At 44.8% G+C, this 17,074-nt stretch overlaps 1 protein-coding gene across 4 annotated transcripts in view; it reads left to right on the top strand.

Annotated features, from left to right (window-relative positions):
• Positions 1–17,074, top strand: part of TNFAIP8 (TNF alpha induced protein 8) — a 136,247-nt gene that overhangs the window by 88,556 nt on the left and 30,617 nt on the right. Inside the window, exon 1 of one of the 4 annotated variants that reach the window (XM_020871509.2) lies at positions 2,806–2,983. The exons of the other annotated variants lie outside the window; for them this stretch is intronic. Coding sequence (XP_020727168.1) covers positions 2,911–2,983 — 73 coding nt within the window. The 5' untranslated portion in view covers positions 2,806–2,910. Of the gene's footprint in view, positions 1–2,805; positions 2,984–17,074 lie in introns of those variants that run through there. 4 annotated transcript variants of the gene reach the window in all.

Below are 17,074 nucleotides of genomic sequence, written 5' to 3'. Positions count from 1 at the left end.
TATGTATTATACAGTTGTAGTTCAGAGGAGTGATGTGAGAAGTCAGAAAGAGTTAATTAGAGGCAGACTCTGAACTCATACCTATTTTACTAATACAGTCAGCTGGTTTCTCTTTTAGGTGGTTAAGGAAATTTAGATAAATTTGCAGTTAACCACAAAACAAAGAAATAAATACTTCCAAACACTAAAACAGGTCTATAAAACTTCTGAGAAGGACGCAGATGCTTTAACATGGGGAAGTCATAGAATATCTGGAAATTTGGATCCTAAAGGAGAGTGGTTTTGGAGGAGGATAGGACTAGATGGAGAGAGGCTATGATACGCTCACAAAATAAACCGAGTCTGCCTTGCACTGGAGCTAGACTGGGACATTGTTCCTCAAAGTGCCTGCTGGGCTACATTTAAATACAAAAGTTTCTTGCCAGGTTTCTTGAGGACCCCAGTGAAAGTCAAAGATCAACCTAGCTGCTAAAATGTTCTAAATTGGATTAAGAGGCTGACACAGCAGTGCTTGAACTGTTCATTCAGCAGTTCTCCTTGGCTAACCTGAGCAAAGCTGAGGGCCTTTTTGTAAACCCAGCGTAAAAACAAGTCGGACGTTAAGGACATGTACTTTAACACACCTTGTGTGATTTGAACATAATTGGACTTGCAGAAGGACCTTTTATAAATCATTCTTATGGGGGCACTTTCTGAAGGAAGAGGGTAAAAGTGAGCCCTTCCCGTGACTGATGAGACCAGACTTTGGGTTGTGTGAATTTGCATAATCATCACCTTGAAAAGGTGTTGCATCTTACTCCAATTATAGATGAATGGAAGCTGTCTTTGTGAAGTTCACAGCCCTGGTGAGATGCTGCTGGGCTCCCGGCGGACATCTGTGGAAGTCTGGGCTGCTATGGGGGAGGGCAAAGGACAGATGGTGTGCATGGGATGGGGTGGGGGGCTTCCAGAATGATTCCTTAGACAAGACATGAAAGGTCGCTTCTGACTAGTGAGGAAGCACGTCTCAGAATGACCTTCATGTCTCCTCCGTAAGGCTGAAGTTACTAAGTTACTGCATCTTAGCAGCTCAGGATATGTGGCACTGGGGACCTCAGCAGTTAACTGGGAATTTCAGAAGGGTGCAGCCTGGTGAGGTCAGCTTCCGGAAGACTCCACAATACTGATACTTTCCAGATGTTTCTCCTCTTTTCTCCTTTCTGCCCGGCTATATCTTCCTCTCATCATTCCTCTCATCTTCCCTTTCAGGGAATTGAGATGAAATACTGCCTGGTGTCTTAGGCGTGATAGAATCACTCAGCAGTAGGAAGTGATTTAATATCTTATATCAATATTTATAATAGTCTTCACTGCTTGTGACTCGCATAAACACTTTTTTTTTTCCTGTTCAAACCCAATATTGGAATAAAATGCTAGAGTATCTTTTACAAAAAATTACTTTTAATGCTGCAGTAGTTTGTAATAATCTGTGTAGGAGTTTATGATTTTCAAAGCACTTTCTGCTTATATTGCCTTATTTAATCCCCAGCATAAATCAGGGGAGTAATTAATACTCTTTAAACTCTCTTTTTCCAGATAAGGAAAGGGAGGCCCAGAGAAGTTAAATAATTCACTCCAGGTCATACAAATAATAAATGGCAGAACTAAATCTTAATTCAGACTCTTTACATCTGTATCTTTTGTATATTCTTATCATTAAATTTATATTTACTATAGAGCCTGTTCACTAAATTTACTATAGAGCCTCTCCTTGTTTTTTGCCCGTATAAAATGAGGGAAATGATGGAAAGGAAAGCAGCTGGAAAATAAATTTATTAAAAGAATGTAACTTTTCTCACAGTTTCCTAATGGATCTTTCAGGTATGTTATTTGAGGACCCGGTGCCTTCTATCTGTAATAAAACTAGTGCTCTGCAAATTCCTCCATTAAGACAGCTATGTCGGTGGCAGCTCTCGGTCCCCCTTCTCCAAAGGAAAAACTAAGGCTTCACAAACCTAAGACGTCTTCCTCTCTTCTGGTGGACTCGGCCATGGGGCAGAATTGAGATCTCTAAGCACTCTCCAGCCTCTTTATTCTATCAGCGTTTCAAAAGCCTGAATACCTCCCCGCCCCCCACCCCCGCCCCCCGCCTTTCCCTTACATCCTTCGAAGAAGAGAGTGGCGCCCCCTCCGTCTGGGAATGGCCCTTTGGGGTAACTGCAGAGCAGTCAGTGTACCCAGGTTGGGGTTTGAGTAAGTCATCAGGGTCATACTGAATGACTAAGCCTTCTGGTCTGCTTTTCCTCTGCAAAGGTAAGGGGTGGAGTTCCCCCCTACCCCCACCTTTCTTCAAAATGCCCCATTCCTGGGCTTGTGCCACAGGTCCTTCCAGCCTTATGGACCAATATCCACGTTACTTTGCTGCAAAAAATAATGTACAACACCCAGCAGCTTTAAAATCCTTCATTTTGGGCGTTTAAGACCTTAAGACACAGAAAGTTAAATGGGCGTCGAAAAATGGAACCTAAAGATGGAGGTTCATGTCTTTGACCGCGTCTGCACTTGTGATTTATGTAAAACAGCAGAGATGTGCCTTTCTTTTCTTCCCTGCACATCGATTTCCCAGGCCTGGCCCATCCTGGGTCCCGGCGGCGGCGCCCCTCTGCCGGGCCCCTCCGCGGATCAGCCCCACCTGCGTGCGCCCGGCCACGAGCCGCCAGGTCGCCCGCCTGCGACGGGCTGGGGCGCGCGGCCCCGGGGGCGGACCCCCGCCGCCCAGCTGAGACGCGATTCGTCACTCTTGCAGAACTTTCCCCCTGAAAATCCCTGCACCAGAACCAGCCCTCCCGCCCCACGGAGGTTTTGATTTTAGTGGCTTCGCTTCCTTTTATTTTCCGTGTGCTGGGTTTGGCTGCCAGCTCGTGCGAGTACATGTCCGCGGTCGTCGCTCCTGCAGCCGCCTACCCGGACACCATGCACTTCGAGGCAGAAGAATCCAAGGAAGGTACGGTTTGGATTTGGCTGAGGGGGCCCCGCCAAGTTCTGCGGAGGAATGTGGAAGTAGGGCGGCGGGGTAGTGGACCAGATAGGAGTTTAAAAGTGAGCGATGGGCACTTTGTCTGCGCCTTCTCTGCCGGTTTCAGGGCGACTGTGCCGAATGCATTCTCACCCCGCGGCCGTTCAAAGGGGAGGGAGGAAGAGTCAGACCTGGCTCTGCCAGCCCACTAAACGCTGCTTTCTAGATCTTTCTGGAAACGAAACAGCCCCAGTATTGACTCCAAGAATGCGAAATGTGCTTAGAAGAGCACTGCCTGCCTGCAGTCGGGACAGTCGAAAGCTGGATCCCTTGGAAGAGCTCTAAGAGTCCAGGGTCCCTTGAAAAGGGGTTTCAGAAATGGGAAACTTTTGTGTGTTTCCGGCTAAAGGGGGAAGCTGCGTGCGGGGGAGAAGTGAAAGATCTTTATTTGGGGAATAGGTATTTATTTCTTTCTTTCTTTTATCCCTGCTGTCTTTTCAGTAGTGAATTTATTTTGTTGGGGGGCTTTATAAGGGGGCTGAGAGATATGAGGAAGAACTTGTGCAACTTGAAACTGAGACGAGTTTGTCTGTTTCTAACTTTGCCAAAGCAAAGGGTTTCCATTTACTCCTAACAGAGCGGGTGACAGGGCTGGAAAAGCTCCAACCAAAACACAATTATACGCTGGTGTTAGTTCGGGGAGTTTATTTGTGTGTGAGTGTTTGTACGCTTTGTTTCCTGAAACTTATGTATACAAAAGTCCTCTTGTAAGTTGAGGTAGAAGTAGGGGAAATGAGAGAGTAAGAGAGCGACTGTGCAAGATTGTGAAATTTCTTTCTTTTTAAGTAGTCTCTTGGGAAACGGGTAAATTTCGAGTCAGTCATAGCACAGGGAGCCTGAGGAGCAGAAAGGAACCCCATCGTTTCTCGGTTTGGTAGTCAGGGAGCCCTGGAAATTTGTCCTCTTCTTTTCCTGATTTCCATCCCCACAGTTAAGCCCTGTGTTTCAAGATGTGGTCTCTGTGGGCTGACATTTCCTTTATTGTGCTGTGTGAGGGAAGCAGTGAATTAAAAACAGTCTTGTTTAATAGAAATATGGGACTGGTGTGAACGAAAAATGACAGCCAGGAGCATTGTTTTTGAGCTTGATGTGGGAGCTTGGGGGATTAATGTTTCCTTGCTGCCGTGGAGTCTGTACTGATGGAGCTTTGCTGTTGGAGGCTTTTCTTTTAAACAGCGATGTATAGTAAGTCACAAGTGGGGTTGAAGGCACATGGACTGAGAGAAGCCAATAGTGAACTTTTATATGAATTACAAGTAGCACTTACACTGGTATTTTTCTCCCAGGCATGTCTTTTTCTTTTGGGGAAACAAAACAAAACAGTGAGGAGAAAGTGGGAAAACAGTATCCCAAAGCATATTCTTTGGGATACATTCTTTCAGCTAGCACCCACATTCTTCTCTCCAGCTCAATTCACCCATTGCAAGCCTGAAAACTGGAGGTGAAGAGGTGCCTTAATGCACACCCCCTTGTTCCTAACCTTTCCCTTCCCCTTGCCATCACTTACATTCTGCAAATCTGTAGCAAATTACCCTCCCTCTGTTTTTTACTGAATGTTCAACATGTTTCTTTTTATATAATATGAGGTGCTTGAGTTTTAAATTGATGGCAGTTAGAATAGGATGTAGAATAACTCTTGAGGGAGATTGAGCACACACTTTATTAACAAATGGAATCATAGTAGCTTCTACCAGGAAATAAAGGACTAATGTGTGTATATGTGTATTTGTGTGTGTGTGTATGTGTATGCATGTGTGTCCCAGGCAGTTCTGACAAGATTGGTTATTGCCTGTGATCTAGAATCCTCTGTTTAGGTACCACCACTCAGAAAGGAGCAATGCTGTTTGTTTTTATTTTTTTAAAAAGATTTTTTGATGTGGACCATTATAAAGTCTTTATAAAATTTGTTACAATTTTGCTTCTGTTTTATGTTTTGGTTTTTTAGCCCCAAGGCATGTGGGATCTTAGCTCCCCTTCCAGGGATCAAACCCTCACCCTCTGCATTCGAAAGTGAAGTCTAACCACTGGACCACCAGGGAAGTCCCTCAGTGCTGTTTAAATAGCTCAGTTATCTTTATTGTCTATCCTTACTAATTCCATCCCTTGTCTTTAGCTTCTCTTTTTCTCCTTGTGGATTTATGTATCCCATTTAGTGTGAGATCACCACAAGCTCTTCACAATGTCTGCATTGCAAGCAAATTGCCTTGGGATGCTTCATGCCTGATTTGCCATAATGGGAGATACTTTAAATCATTAGTCTGAACCGCAGTGAGAGACTAGTATACTTTGTTTAGGGTTGAATATGAAACAAAATATCAAGTTGAATTCAGAAATCCTTGGAGGCTAACATGTTTGTGTATATGAGTGAATGTAGAAGCAAATGACTGGGGATATTGTTAAGCCACCATAGCTTAGGACAAACTTGACTCTGTGCCAGAAGTGCTGAACCTCCATCCTCAGTCAAAAGCCACCTCCTAAAGAATCAATTTAATTTTGCCTGCTTACAAATGAATAGGTGATTGTGCTTGAGTATTAAACAGAGAAAAAGAACTCAGACCTTGCTTGATTAGAAGCTGAGTGAGTTTAAGATATCCTGGCATAATATGAATAGGAAAGCAAGAGGAAGGGAGGGAGAAACCTACTTTATTAAACAGGGGAAGACTGTTTTAAAAAGAATATCAGCAGTTTCCCGTGGATGGGGGCTTCCTGAGGAGATGCGTTGATGGCCATATTTTTGGCATTTAATTGATTCCTGTTGAATAAATTACTTAATTATAAGGTAGGAGAAATGAATCGCAGTTAAGATCTCTGCAGATCTTTCTCGTGCTAAACATCAAGGGATCTGGGGCGCCTCTGACTTGGTTATTGAAGCTTTGGTACCAAAAAATGAGGAAGCCACTATTAAGGAGGAGTTGCTTTGGGAGGGCCGAGCTGTGAGTGAGCTCCGCCTCCTCCTCTCTTGCCCATAATAGCACTTCCTGCCCAGCCTCACCTAGTTCTCTCACTCCTCACCAGGACTGCTATTTCACAAAGGAAACAGTAACCATTAGACCACTCCCTGACTTCCTGCTTCCAGACTGACAGATTCACCTTCACCCACACCCATCCTCCCAGTGTCTGTGGAGCAGGCGTGGTTCCTGCTGGAAGGAGTGGAAGGAGGCCACTCCTGCTGTGGCTCCTCACTGCACCAGTTGGCCTCACGTCTTTCCTGGCACCTTCCTTTCTGTGTATAGATGGGCCCAAGCTCTCTACTTTGGGGGTGTTGGCACGTGATGGTCTTTCTGCCTGAAATTCTTCTCCCCACCTGACCCCCTTTCCCTGGTCAGGTTTCTGGGTTGGAGAGGCTCTTTCTGAACCTCCAGCTTAAATTAAAATCCCTTACTGCAGTCTCCCAGAACACCTAACCTTTTTGTGGCGGATACCACATTGTTTAGCATCTTTCTCTAGACTGCAAGCTCTTGAGGGCAAGACCATGTCTGTTTTAGTCCCCACTGGGTCTCCAAGACCTATGCATTGAGAGGTGATGATTCAGTATTTATAAAATGAATGGATGATTTTCATTCTTTAGAGGTAATCCTCGGTACTTTGTTAATTTTAGGCATGTATTTCTCCTTTAAAATGAACCTTTTTTTTTTTTTCTTTTTTACCTTCTGCATGATGCCTACTTTCTCACTCTTCATCATCCTTCTTCCACTTAAGTCTGTCTTTTTCTCCATTACTCCACTGAAATTGCCCAAATCACCAGTGACTTCCCAGGTCCTAAAACCACCAGTGACCCAGCAGTCATATTTTGTCCTGATCTTCCTTGACTTGGTTTTGCAGTGCTTGACACTAGAAGACCAGTGTCCTGGCAGTCCGAAATTCCTCCCTTAGGTCCTACGCCTCTACTCGCTCTAGCTGTTTTTCTAATCTCCTAGACTCCAGCTTAGGCTTTTCTAAAAGTTAACCTGTACAGCCAGCTGCCTGGTAAACACCATGCTTTTTTTTTGAGTGAAGTATAGCTGGTTTGCAGTATTGTGTTAGTTTCAGGTGTAGAGCAAAGTGATTCTATATGTGTGTATGTGGTGTATATATATGTATATAATATTCTTTTCCACTATAGTTTCTTGTAGGATTTTGAATATAACTCCCTGTGCTATACAGTAGGACCCTGCTGGTTATCTATTTTATATATAGTAGTTTATACCAAGCTCCTAATTTCTCCCTCCCATCCCCTTTCCGCTTTGGTGACCATAAGCTTGTTTTCTATGTCTGTGAGTCCCAGTAAACACCATGCTTTGACTGTCATGTGGGTATCTCACATTCAACAGATCTGCTCTGAGCCTGTCATTTCCTACTTTTCACAAATCTCATCCTCCTTTTGTGTCATCATACAGCACTCTTTTCAGCTTCCAAACTGAAATCTGCTAGTTGTCCTTAATCCCGCCCTCTCCTCTATCTTCAGCTTCCACCTGGCACTTCCTCCTCCTCATTATCTGTTGAATGCATCTCCTTCTCTTCATTTTCCTGGACCCTGCCTTGCTTCAGGTCCTCAGTATTTGTACCTTCACGAATACAATAACTACCTCTGTCATCAGGGTTCTTGGTTGCAAGAAATGGAAATTGATTCCTGCTATCATGAGGAATGGATTGAAATGAAGAATGTCTTGAAAGTATTTTGGGTTAGTTCACACATCCCCAGAAAGAATTAGCCTCTGAAAGATACATCAGGAAATGCAGCCAAGAATCTCCTGGTTAGGACCTCACGATGGCCTTGGCCTCCTGTATATTTTTCAGTTCCGTCTCAGATAGGACTCCAGATGTGCCTGAATATTTAGTCATGCTCCACATTAAAAAGTCTCAGAAATAAGCCAGCTGATGTATCAGTGCTAGGTTGTGTCCTTGCCGTTGCTGCTTGTGGGAGAGATATCCTCTGGTTCCAGCTTTGCTACAACCACTTGCAAAATGAGGGTTTCTTCAGAATTAGGAAGGGACTTCTGATGTGGATCACCAAAACAGCAACAGACATCTACCACCCCATGGGACTGGTCCATTTGAGCCTAGTGCTACCCTGCCTACTTACTTCCTTGTTCCCTCAGCAGACGTTTCCTTTGTTGGGCTCACTCTCTTGCCCCTCCTCAAGTGGGTAATGTGTCCAGCAGGACTCAGTCTGGAGTCGAGGATCTTTCACAGCGTTCCCATAATACCCCCTACTTGTTTTCATGCATTACGGCTATTAGTCTTCTTTTCCTTCGCCTCCTCTTCGTTATGAGTTTTTGCTTTTTTCTCTTCAGAAAGCAAGATTTGTGCAAGTTTTGTTTTTGCCTGACCTAGGACCTCTATTTAGGAGGGCCTAAAAAGCATTGTCAAGTTAATCAGTTTAAAAATGAGATTACGTGACATGATGAAACTTTTTAGAGCACTGCTTAGAGATCATCCAGCCTTGGTTTTATACAAATAGTGCCTTCCAAACCTAGAGAACAAATCTATATAGTGTTTCTTAAATTCTCCACTAGAGTACTTTTAATGGCAGAGGCAAAACAAGCATGTGTCTTTAGTCACGGGCATTGGGGCCCAAGATGGCTTGCGAGCATCTCAGATTGTGAGGACCAAAGAAGTGATTTTGAAACTAAAGTGTATTGAGTGCTTTCCTGTGTTAGGCACAGTGCTAACTAAGCATCTGATTATGTATGTTATCTCATTTAATACTTGTCTAATAACACTTTGTTTTAGTTCTGCATAATGATTAAGAAAACTGAGGTTCAGAGAGGTTAAAAACCATGCCTGAAACCACAAAACCAGAAAAGGTAGAATCAAGATTTGAATGGAAGCCGTCTATCCATAGACCCTGATGTGATGTGGTACTTCTAGGGCTCTCCCCCATCCTCAAGTAATTTTGACACTCAGGAGGATGCTGTCTGTGGGTCCTGGGTCTACTTGTACCCCATTTCTGAGAAGACAGGAGTGGAGAGACGAGGTATCTTGGAGGAGAAAGAGAAGAGCCCAGGCACATGGGCAGGGAGTCTTGAGTGCATCCTTCTATCCCTGATGCAGGAGATCTAGGAACCCAGCAGGGCTGGGTGGGAGGTTCTGGAGCCTATGCCAGCAAGAGAGACAGAGTACCTATGAGACAGGAGAAGGGACCTCACTTTCTGAACCAGAGGACAGCTTGAGAATGGAGAGTTTGGACTTCCCAGGTCACTGGGGATGTGTGTGTTGTGTTATTACAACAGGGTGACTTTGTAGCATCCACTGAGTCTCCAGTTTCTTTAAAATCTGCAAGTTGTATAGATACGGGTGAGTGATTCTCAGCAGAGTTGTTCCACTCACTCAATTCGTCATCTCTCCTGATGACATGTTAACTTGTTGGGCGTTTATACTCAATTGTAGCCCTCCTCAGTGTTAGTGACACTTAACAGGTGCCTAACTTGTTCCTCAGTGCTTCTGCTGTGGTTTCTCTGAGCTCCAGGTTGCCTTGAGTCCCTCTCACCAGAATCTGCCAGAGCTGGGGTTCGGATTCCTGGTGGATTTTTAGGAAGCCGGTCTGGATCACAAGCTTGCAGTCAAACGACTGAGATCAGTCAAATGCCAGGACAAAGTATGTCTGAGCTTTGCCCCCCAGCACGCATGCCAATGGGCAGCCTTGCAGAAACTTCTGGGAACCTCATGTTCGGCATCACCCCATCTTCCAGAAATTTTAACTCTTCCAAAAGTAGAGACTTCCACTACAAAGAAGGGGACCAATATCTGTCAGAGTATTGATCATAGAAAAGCTTGTTTGTTCCATGGTGGTGGTTTATTAATATCTTCTATAATCAAAAAACTCAATGGTATCATACAAGCTGCCACACCGGGGTGCCTTCCCTGTTTTAACCTCACGTGCTGTGGCTGCTTATAAATCAAGTTCATTGCTAAGCATCACTTTACCAGTGTTTGCTCTCCCCGCTTTCCCCAGCCCTGCCTTGCCCAGAGAGTGATGAGTTCAGAGGTGAAGCTGTAGTTCAGCTCTGATGAAATCCATAGCCCTTGGTACAGCTGACCTTGATGTCATATATAATGTAGAAGGTGTAGCCCGTGCTTTAAAACACCGGACTTTGATGTGATTATGTTTCCTTTTATATAGTCATTAGCCTTGGAATGCGGTGTGCTGACAAGGACTAAAAATGGAAAGTCCATTTAGAGATCCATGCCATGCTGTCTCCTTCAGGGTGCCTCACTGGCAACCTGGTGTTGCCTGACCCCCACCCCAGCTCTGTAAGCTTAGTTAGCCTGGGGCCTTTTTCTTCCTCACTTCTGAAATTTTCATCAGACTGAATTTGCATCACACCTTTCTTGTCCTTGCATGAGGATGCCCTTGGGAGAATCAGGATAACATGGCTGATTAAATTCCCCACTCCTGGCAGTTGATAATCCAGGAAGTAGCAAGAAAATGCAGTAGGGTGAGACAAAGTCTCGGGACCCAGTGATTTCATTTCAGAATAATGCAGCACATCATTTCATTAATAATACAGAATAATCCTAGAGTTGCCACAATCCGTTTATTTGTCAACATTTTCTTCCATATGAGAAAGATGCTAACAGCTTGGGAGACAGTGAGGTGAACATGGCTGTATACTTCTCTTCATTCAGTACATTGTACCTTAGAAGATAGTATAAGCTGAAATTTTTTTAAAAAATCAAATCATTATATTTATGTTTAATATTTAAGGAAGGTCCACAGTGAAAAGCTTTTTGTAATGAAATTGATTCCCCCTATGAATATAAGTAGAATCCTCATGGCTGAGAGTTAAAAGCAACTCCGAAGGTCCTTTCGTCTAACTTCTTTATTTAGAGATGAGGAACCAAGGCCTAGAGAGGTGATGTTTAGGTCCTTTCTGTCCACCTTGAGCCTGTTTGGCAAACGAGAAATTACACAAGCATCTCGGATTTTTGCATGAGATCTCCTGGAAGCAGGGCAACCTCATTTGTTTCTGGGTGTCCTAGACTGCCTTTTGGGGGGAATTTTCCAAACCTAAATGGAATGGTTGAACAAACATAGATTGACGATTTCACCTTCTCTTATGTGTTCCTCGGGAAAGTGAAAGATGAGGAGGTACCGTGAAATAAAATTTCGCTCTGCAATAGAGCCTTCAAGATCCCTGGTTTTAAAAGTGGTAGACTCAGTGAAAGGTGGTTAAGAATGAGCTCACTTGTTTTCATTCCTTTGAGAACATGGTTCAGGAAAATTAGCTCAATAGCTGCTGATTGGGCAGGGGTGTCCTTCTTGGGGAGAAGGTTTGCCTGTATGTGGCCAGGAGTGGGAGGGTATTCGGACGCCAGACATGCAGTTGCAGGAGCCGGTGGGTGGCTCACCACCAGATTTTCCCCAGAGCCCTGGGAGCCCTGTGCATGCTGGGGGTCAGAACTCGTTTTCTGAGAAGCAGCTCAGTGTTCCCCCAGCCACTGGTCAAGATTCCTGAAAGACCAACTGCTCAGACCTTTTATCGTCCAGTTGTGTTAAGATATAATTGACATGCCGTGCTGTGTAAGTTTAAGGTGTATGGCATAATGATTTGATGTACATACATCATGAAATGATTATCACAATGAATTTAGGGGAAATCTGTCATCTCATATAGGTTCAAAATTAAAGAAACAAAAAAATTTTTTTTTCCTTGTGATGAGAGCTCTTAGGATTCACTCTCTTAAAAACTTGTATGTATAGCATATAGCAGCGTCAGTTATATTTATCATGTACCTTAAATTTTGTCCCAAGGGCTTCAGAACCTTGAGGGAGAGTTAGGTATGGAGCTGGGGTGTGTGAGTGAATGACTGTGAGTGGGTTGCTCTGGGAAACTCCTGCGTTGTTAGGTTGTGCCTTATGATATTTATGGTTTTGAAGATGTATGGGGACTTGTGTTTGTGTATATAGCACTGTCCGTGGACTTACATGGGAATACAGTCTCCAGCTTCATGACAACCAAGATTTAATTGTATAAATAACTGGGAATAAACTTTCTTCCAAGGAAATGCGGAAGCAAAGAGGCCACTAAGCTGAGTGCCCTAGGTGACCATGTCAGCTTGAGGCCTGAAGCCTTAAGACCTCATGTGCCCTCACCAGGGTTGCCTGTCAGGAAGAGAACAAGCAATTTATGAACTTTCCTTCCATCGTGACCTGCCATGTATCTAGCTGTCAGTTCACCTGGCCCATGTATGTGTTTTCATGTGGCCCCCTCCTTTAGGTTGAGGAGCTGGGGTTCAGAGGTGTCCCCAGAGCACAGGCTGTTCTGCTCACCATGGACAGTCCTATTTCTTGGGTTCAGCCTCTCTCCCTCCATCACTGCCACCTTCTCTGGGCCTTGGATACTCACAGCAGCAAATGTTGGCTGAGTTAGTACTACTTCTGTGTGTGTAGAGAGCCCCGCCCTCAAAGAACTCCTGGTTCAGGGCATCATATGCAGCACGTGTGCATTCATAGTACAAAATACATGATGGGGGTTTAGGTTGAGTACAGGCCAGAGGACAATGTAGAATCTAGAGGAGAGTGTTTTCACCAGACATCACAGGCAGTGGTGCCTTCTCAGGGGGGTTAGCTGGGACTTCAGTGAGACCCTTTAGGGAAGATGAGTGGAAAGAAGAGTGGAAGAAGAAGGTTTAGAGCACCATGGAGTGGAGGGTTCATGGCAAGCCTTGGTGGAGCATATTGCAGCAGTACATGGCACCAGCCTGGAAGCCAAGCTGCCCAGAGGGACATGATGTAGCCGACAAGGCACTGGGCGTCAGGAGACCAGTTCTCCTCCTGACTTTGCCCTTGGTTGTCTGTGCAACTTTCAGTCACTGATGAGTCTCTCTGAACTTCAGCCTTCCTCATTAGAAAAGTGCAGGCATTGACAGTACTAAAGCATGCCCTGTATAGTGAAGAAAAGGGAAGCCTGGTGTGCTTCAGCCCTTGGGGTTGCAGAATCAGACATGACTTAGTGACTGAACAACAAATGCCCCATATACCATAGGAGACAAACAAAATTATTGTAAGAAACTGTGGGATTTGAACTGGAACATGGCAGGTGCAAAGTAGTGTTTTAGGAATATGAAGCAGATGAATGTCGTATCTTTTTGCATTTTCATAGTTCATGGGATTCTCAAGACAAGAATACTGAAGTGGTTTGCCATTCCCTTTTCCAGTGGACCACATTTTGTCAGAACTCTCTGCCATGATCCATCCGTCTTGGGTGGCCCTACATGGCATGGCTCATAGTTTCATTGAATTAGACAAGGCTGTGGTCCATGTGATCAGGAAGTGAAGAAGAACTAAAGAGCCTCTTGATGAAAGTGAAAGAGGAGAGTGAAAAAGTTGGCTTAAAACTCAACATTAAGAAAACTAAGATCATGGTGTACAGTCCCATCAGTTTATAGCAAATAGATGGGGAAACAATGAAAACAATAACTGACTTTACTTTGGGGGGCTCCAAAATGACTGCAGATGATAACTGCAGCCATGAAATTAAAAGATACTTGCTCCTTGGAAGAAAATTTATGACCAACATAGACAGCATATTAAAAAGCAGACATTACTTTACCAATAAAGGTCCGTCTAGTCAAAGCTATGGTTTTTCCAGTAGTCATGTATGGATGTGAGAGTTGGACTCTAAAGAAAGCTGAGCACCAAAGAATTGATGCTTTTGAACTGTGGTGTTGGAGGAGACTCTTGAGTCCCTTGGACTGCAAGGAGATCCAACCAGTCCATCCTAAAGAAAATCAGTCCTGAATATTCATTGGAAGGACTGATGCTGAAGCTGAAACTCCAATACTTTGGCCACCTGATATGAAGAACTGACTCATTGGAAAAGACCCTGATGCTGGGCAAGATTGAAGGCAGCAGAAGGGGATGATAGAGGATGAGATGGTTGGATGGTATCACTGACTCAATGGACATGAGTTTGAGTAAGCTCCGGGAGTTGGTGATGGACAGAGTGGCCTGTGTGCTGCAGTCCATGGGGTTGCAAAGGGTTGGACAGGACTGAGCGGCTGAACTGACCTGAAGCAGATGAGAATCCTAGATTGGTCTGGAGGACCAGCTGAGCCAGGGTAAACAAGCCCAGGCAGAACAGTGTGTGCATCTTCAGTCAGAGGCGGAGAATAGGTTTCCCTGATATGAGCTGTGAGGGAAGGATTGAAGAGAGAGGTGAGGGCTGGTCTGTGGAGTTAGTGTCTGAGAATACCCACTTTTACAAGGGAAAGAGGTAGATACATCCAGTAAAGTAAATAGAAATGGATACACTCGGTAAATAGGAGGAAATCAGAGAGAGAACAGGGCTTTGGAAGCCAGGAGATTGAGAGCCCCATGGAGGCGGTAGTCAGCTATGTCTGAGGAGGGGTGCTGTAGAAAATAGCTTTGCTGTTTTTTCCTTGGGCCTCAGTAAAAGCTGGGATCCTGTGTTTGAAGAGCTCGTCTGCTGAGAACCCCTCATGAGTGTTCAATCAATATTTAGTGTACAGAGACACAACATAAAATTTACCATCTTCACCATTTAAGTAGATGGGAAGTGGGGGCAACCCAGGTGGCACAGTGGTAAAGAATCCCCCTGCCAATGCAGGAGATGCAGGAGACATGGGTTCGATCCTGGGTTGGAAAGATTCCCTGGAGTAGGAAATGGCAACCCACTCCAGTAATTCTTGCCTGGAAAATTCCACAGACAGAGAAGCCTAGCAGGCTACAGTCCATGGGATTGCAAAGAGTCAGACATGACTGAGCACACACACACATTTGGGGCCCAGGGGACGGCTGCCTCAGCTGTGAGCAGGTGCTCAAGCTCCTGAGGAAGGAAGACTTTGATTATCCAGGACCTTTCAAGTCCTAGTTGCCTGCAGTTTCCTTCCTGATCTCCTCCCCCTTCACCTCTGACCTCTCCCTGTGGCGTTGCACAAAATCAGCCCTGGTACATGAGGGTAAGAAGTGAATGTAGGTGTAAAATTTAATCTAGTTCTTTGTAACTGCAGCCATGAAATTAAAAGATGCTTGCTCCTCGGAAGGAAAGCCATGACAAACCTAGACAGCATATTAAAAAGCAGAGACATTACTTGCCAATAAAAGTCCGTATAGTCAAAGCTATGGTTTTTCTAGCAGTCGTGTGTGGATGTGAGAGTTGGACCATAAGGAAGGCTGATTGCTGAAGAACTGATGCTTTCGAATTGTGGTGCTGGAGAAGACTTTTGAGAGTCCGTTGGAGAGCAGAGAGATCAAACCAGTCAATCCTAAAGAAATCAACCCTGAATATTCATTGGAAGGACTGATGCTAAAGCTGAAGCTCCAATCCTTTGGCCACCTGATGCAAAGAGCCAGCTCACTGGAAAAGATCCTGATGCTGGGCAACATTGAAGGCAGGCGGAGAAGGGGACAACAGAGGACGAGATGGGTCAATAGCCTCACTGACTCCAAGGACATGAGTTTGAGCAAAGTCCTGGAGTTAGTGAAGGATAGGAGAGCTTGGTGTGCTGCAGTCCATGGGGTTGCAAAAAGTCAGAGATGACTTAGTGACTGAACAACGACAACAGCAACCTACTAGGAAAAAGTTGGGGCCAGTCTGAGAATTAGAGAGTTTTTCTCTCTTCCCTTTCACCTTCACTTCCTGTCTGCTGAACTCTTTTCTTCCTGTGACAGGAACACATGTCTTGGAAAACCACTGATGCTTCTGCCAGGGATACCCTAGATCTGACATGTAATACGAAGCTCTGAGGGTTTTGGTCTTATCCATGTTAAATAGAATTTGGGCCAGGCTAGTAAACTGAGCCATCCTGAGGAATTTTTAATTTCCCCTGAGGTAAGAACCAATGAGGTAAGGCTTTTGTTGGTGATTAGACAGCTTCACCCAGGAGGTGCTGGATAAATAAGGAGATTTCCCTGGTGGCTTCCTGCAATGCAGGAGACCTGGGTTCGATCCCTGGGTCAGGAAGGTCCCCTGGAGAAGGGAATGACAACCCGCTCCAGTATTCTTGCCTGGAGAGTCCCAGTGGACAGAGGAACCTGGCGGGCTACAGTCCATAGGGTCGCAAAGAGTCAGACATGACTGATTGACTAAGCACAGCACATAATCACAGAGACAAAACCAACTGGGGCCTGCCTGTGATATTTATGTGGTTGAGAAGTATTATTTCCTATCCTGTAAAAAGCAGTCAAGGATGGGCTTGCTCCAAGGAACATTTTCCTTTTGTAAAGTTATCTGATAAAAGTGCACTGTCTGTTCTCCTTACTATAAAGCACATACAAAACCATTTTCACTTTGGGGTTTAGTATCACAATTAAGTCAGTTACAAAACAGCTAGAATGAAAATGCACCCCTCCTCAATATCACAAGTGTAAAAACTGGACTCAAGTTTTTCAGAGAAAGGAGACAATTAAAGAAGGAGTCTCTGTTAAAAAAAAAATTTTTTTTTAATTAAAAATTAAAAAAGAAAAAGACCCTTTCTCCAGAGAGTTTCCGGGAAGGTAGAATTCAGGGGCCAGCAGCACTAATAAAAGAGAGGAGAAGAACTACTGGGAAACCAGAGCAGTGAAGGAAGTCAAGGGAGTGGCTTTCTGGCAGGTTTTAACATTGCAAGGGAACAATGAGGAAGAAATACTGAGCGAGGGGGAGTGGCAGGCAGTGGCAAGCACCGGGTGGACCCAGGCCTGATGCAGAGCCTCCAAGGGGAGAGAGAGGAAGGGAGGAGTAAGGAAATAACTTAAAAATGGGGCGGTGGGGGGAAAGAAAAGTACTGTATGCAAAACCAGAGAAGTGAGCAGCAGTATAGACAAGAGACCACTATGACTGAGGGGAGACATTTCGGCAGTCTGTTTATTTTGTTTGCTGGTGCAGTTAACGGGGGCGGGGGCTGGTATGGAAGGGTGCTGGTCTGCAAAGCGTGGTACCCACTTGGAGCCCATGAAATAGTGGTGTTCAGAGGACACACAAGCTCCCCAGTTCTTCTCAGGCTGGATTAACGCTGAGGCCCATAAACAAGGACATGACGTTGAGGAATGCTGATGTTTTCAGCCAAATGGGGGCCTGTCAGAATCAAGGGCTG

This window comes from Odocoileus virginianus, chromosome 3 (assembly GCF_023699985.2).
Source record: "Odocoileus virginianus isolate 20LAN1187 ecotype Illinois chromosome 3, Ovbor_1.2, whole genome shotgun sequence".
Taxonomy (NCBI): domain Eukaryota; kingdom Metazoa; phylum Chordata; class Mammalia; order Artiodactyla; family Cervidae; genus Odocoileus; species Odocoileus virginianus.
The sequence above is the reverse complement of the archived record's forward strand: the minus strand, read 5'-3'. Positions and strand labels throughout refer to the sequence as shown.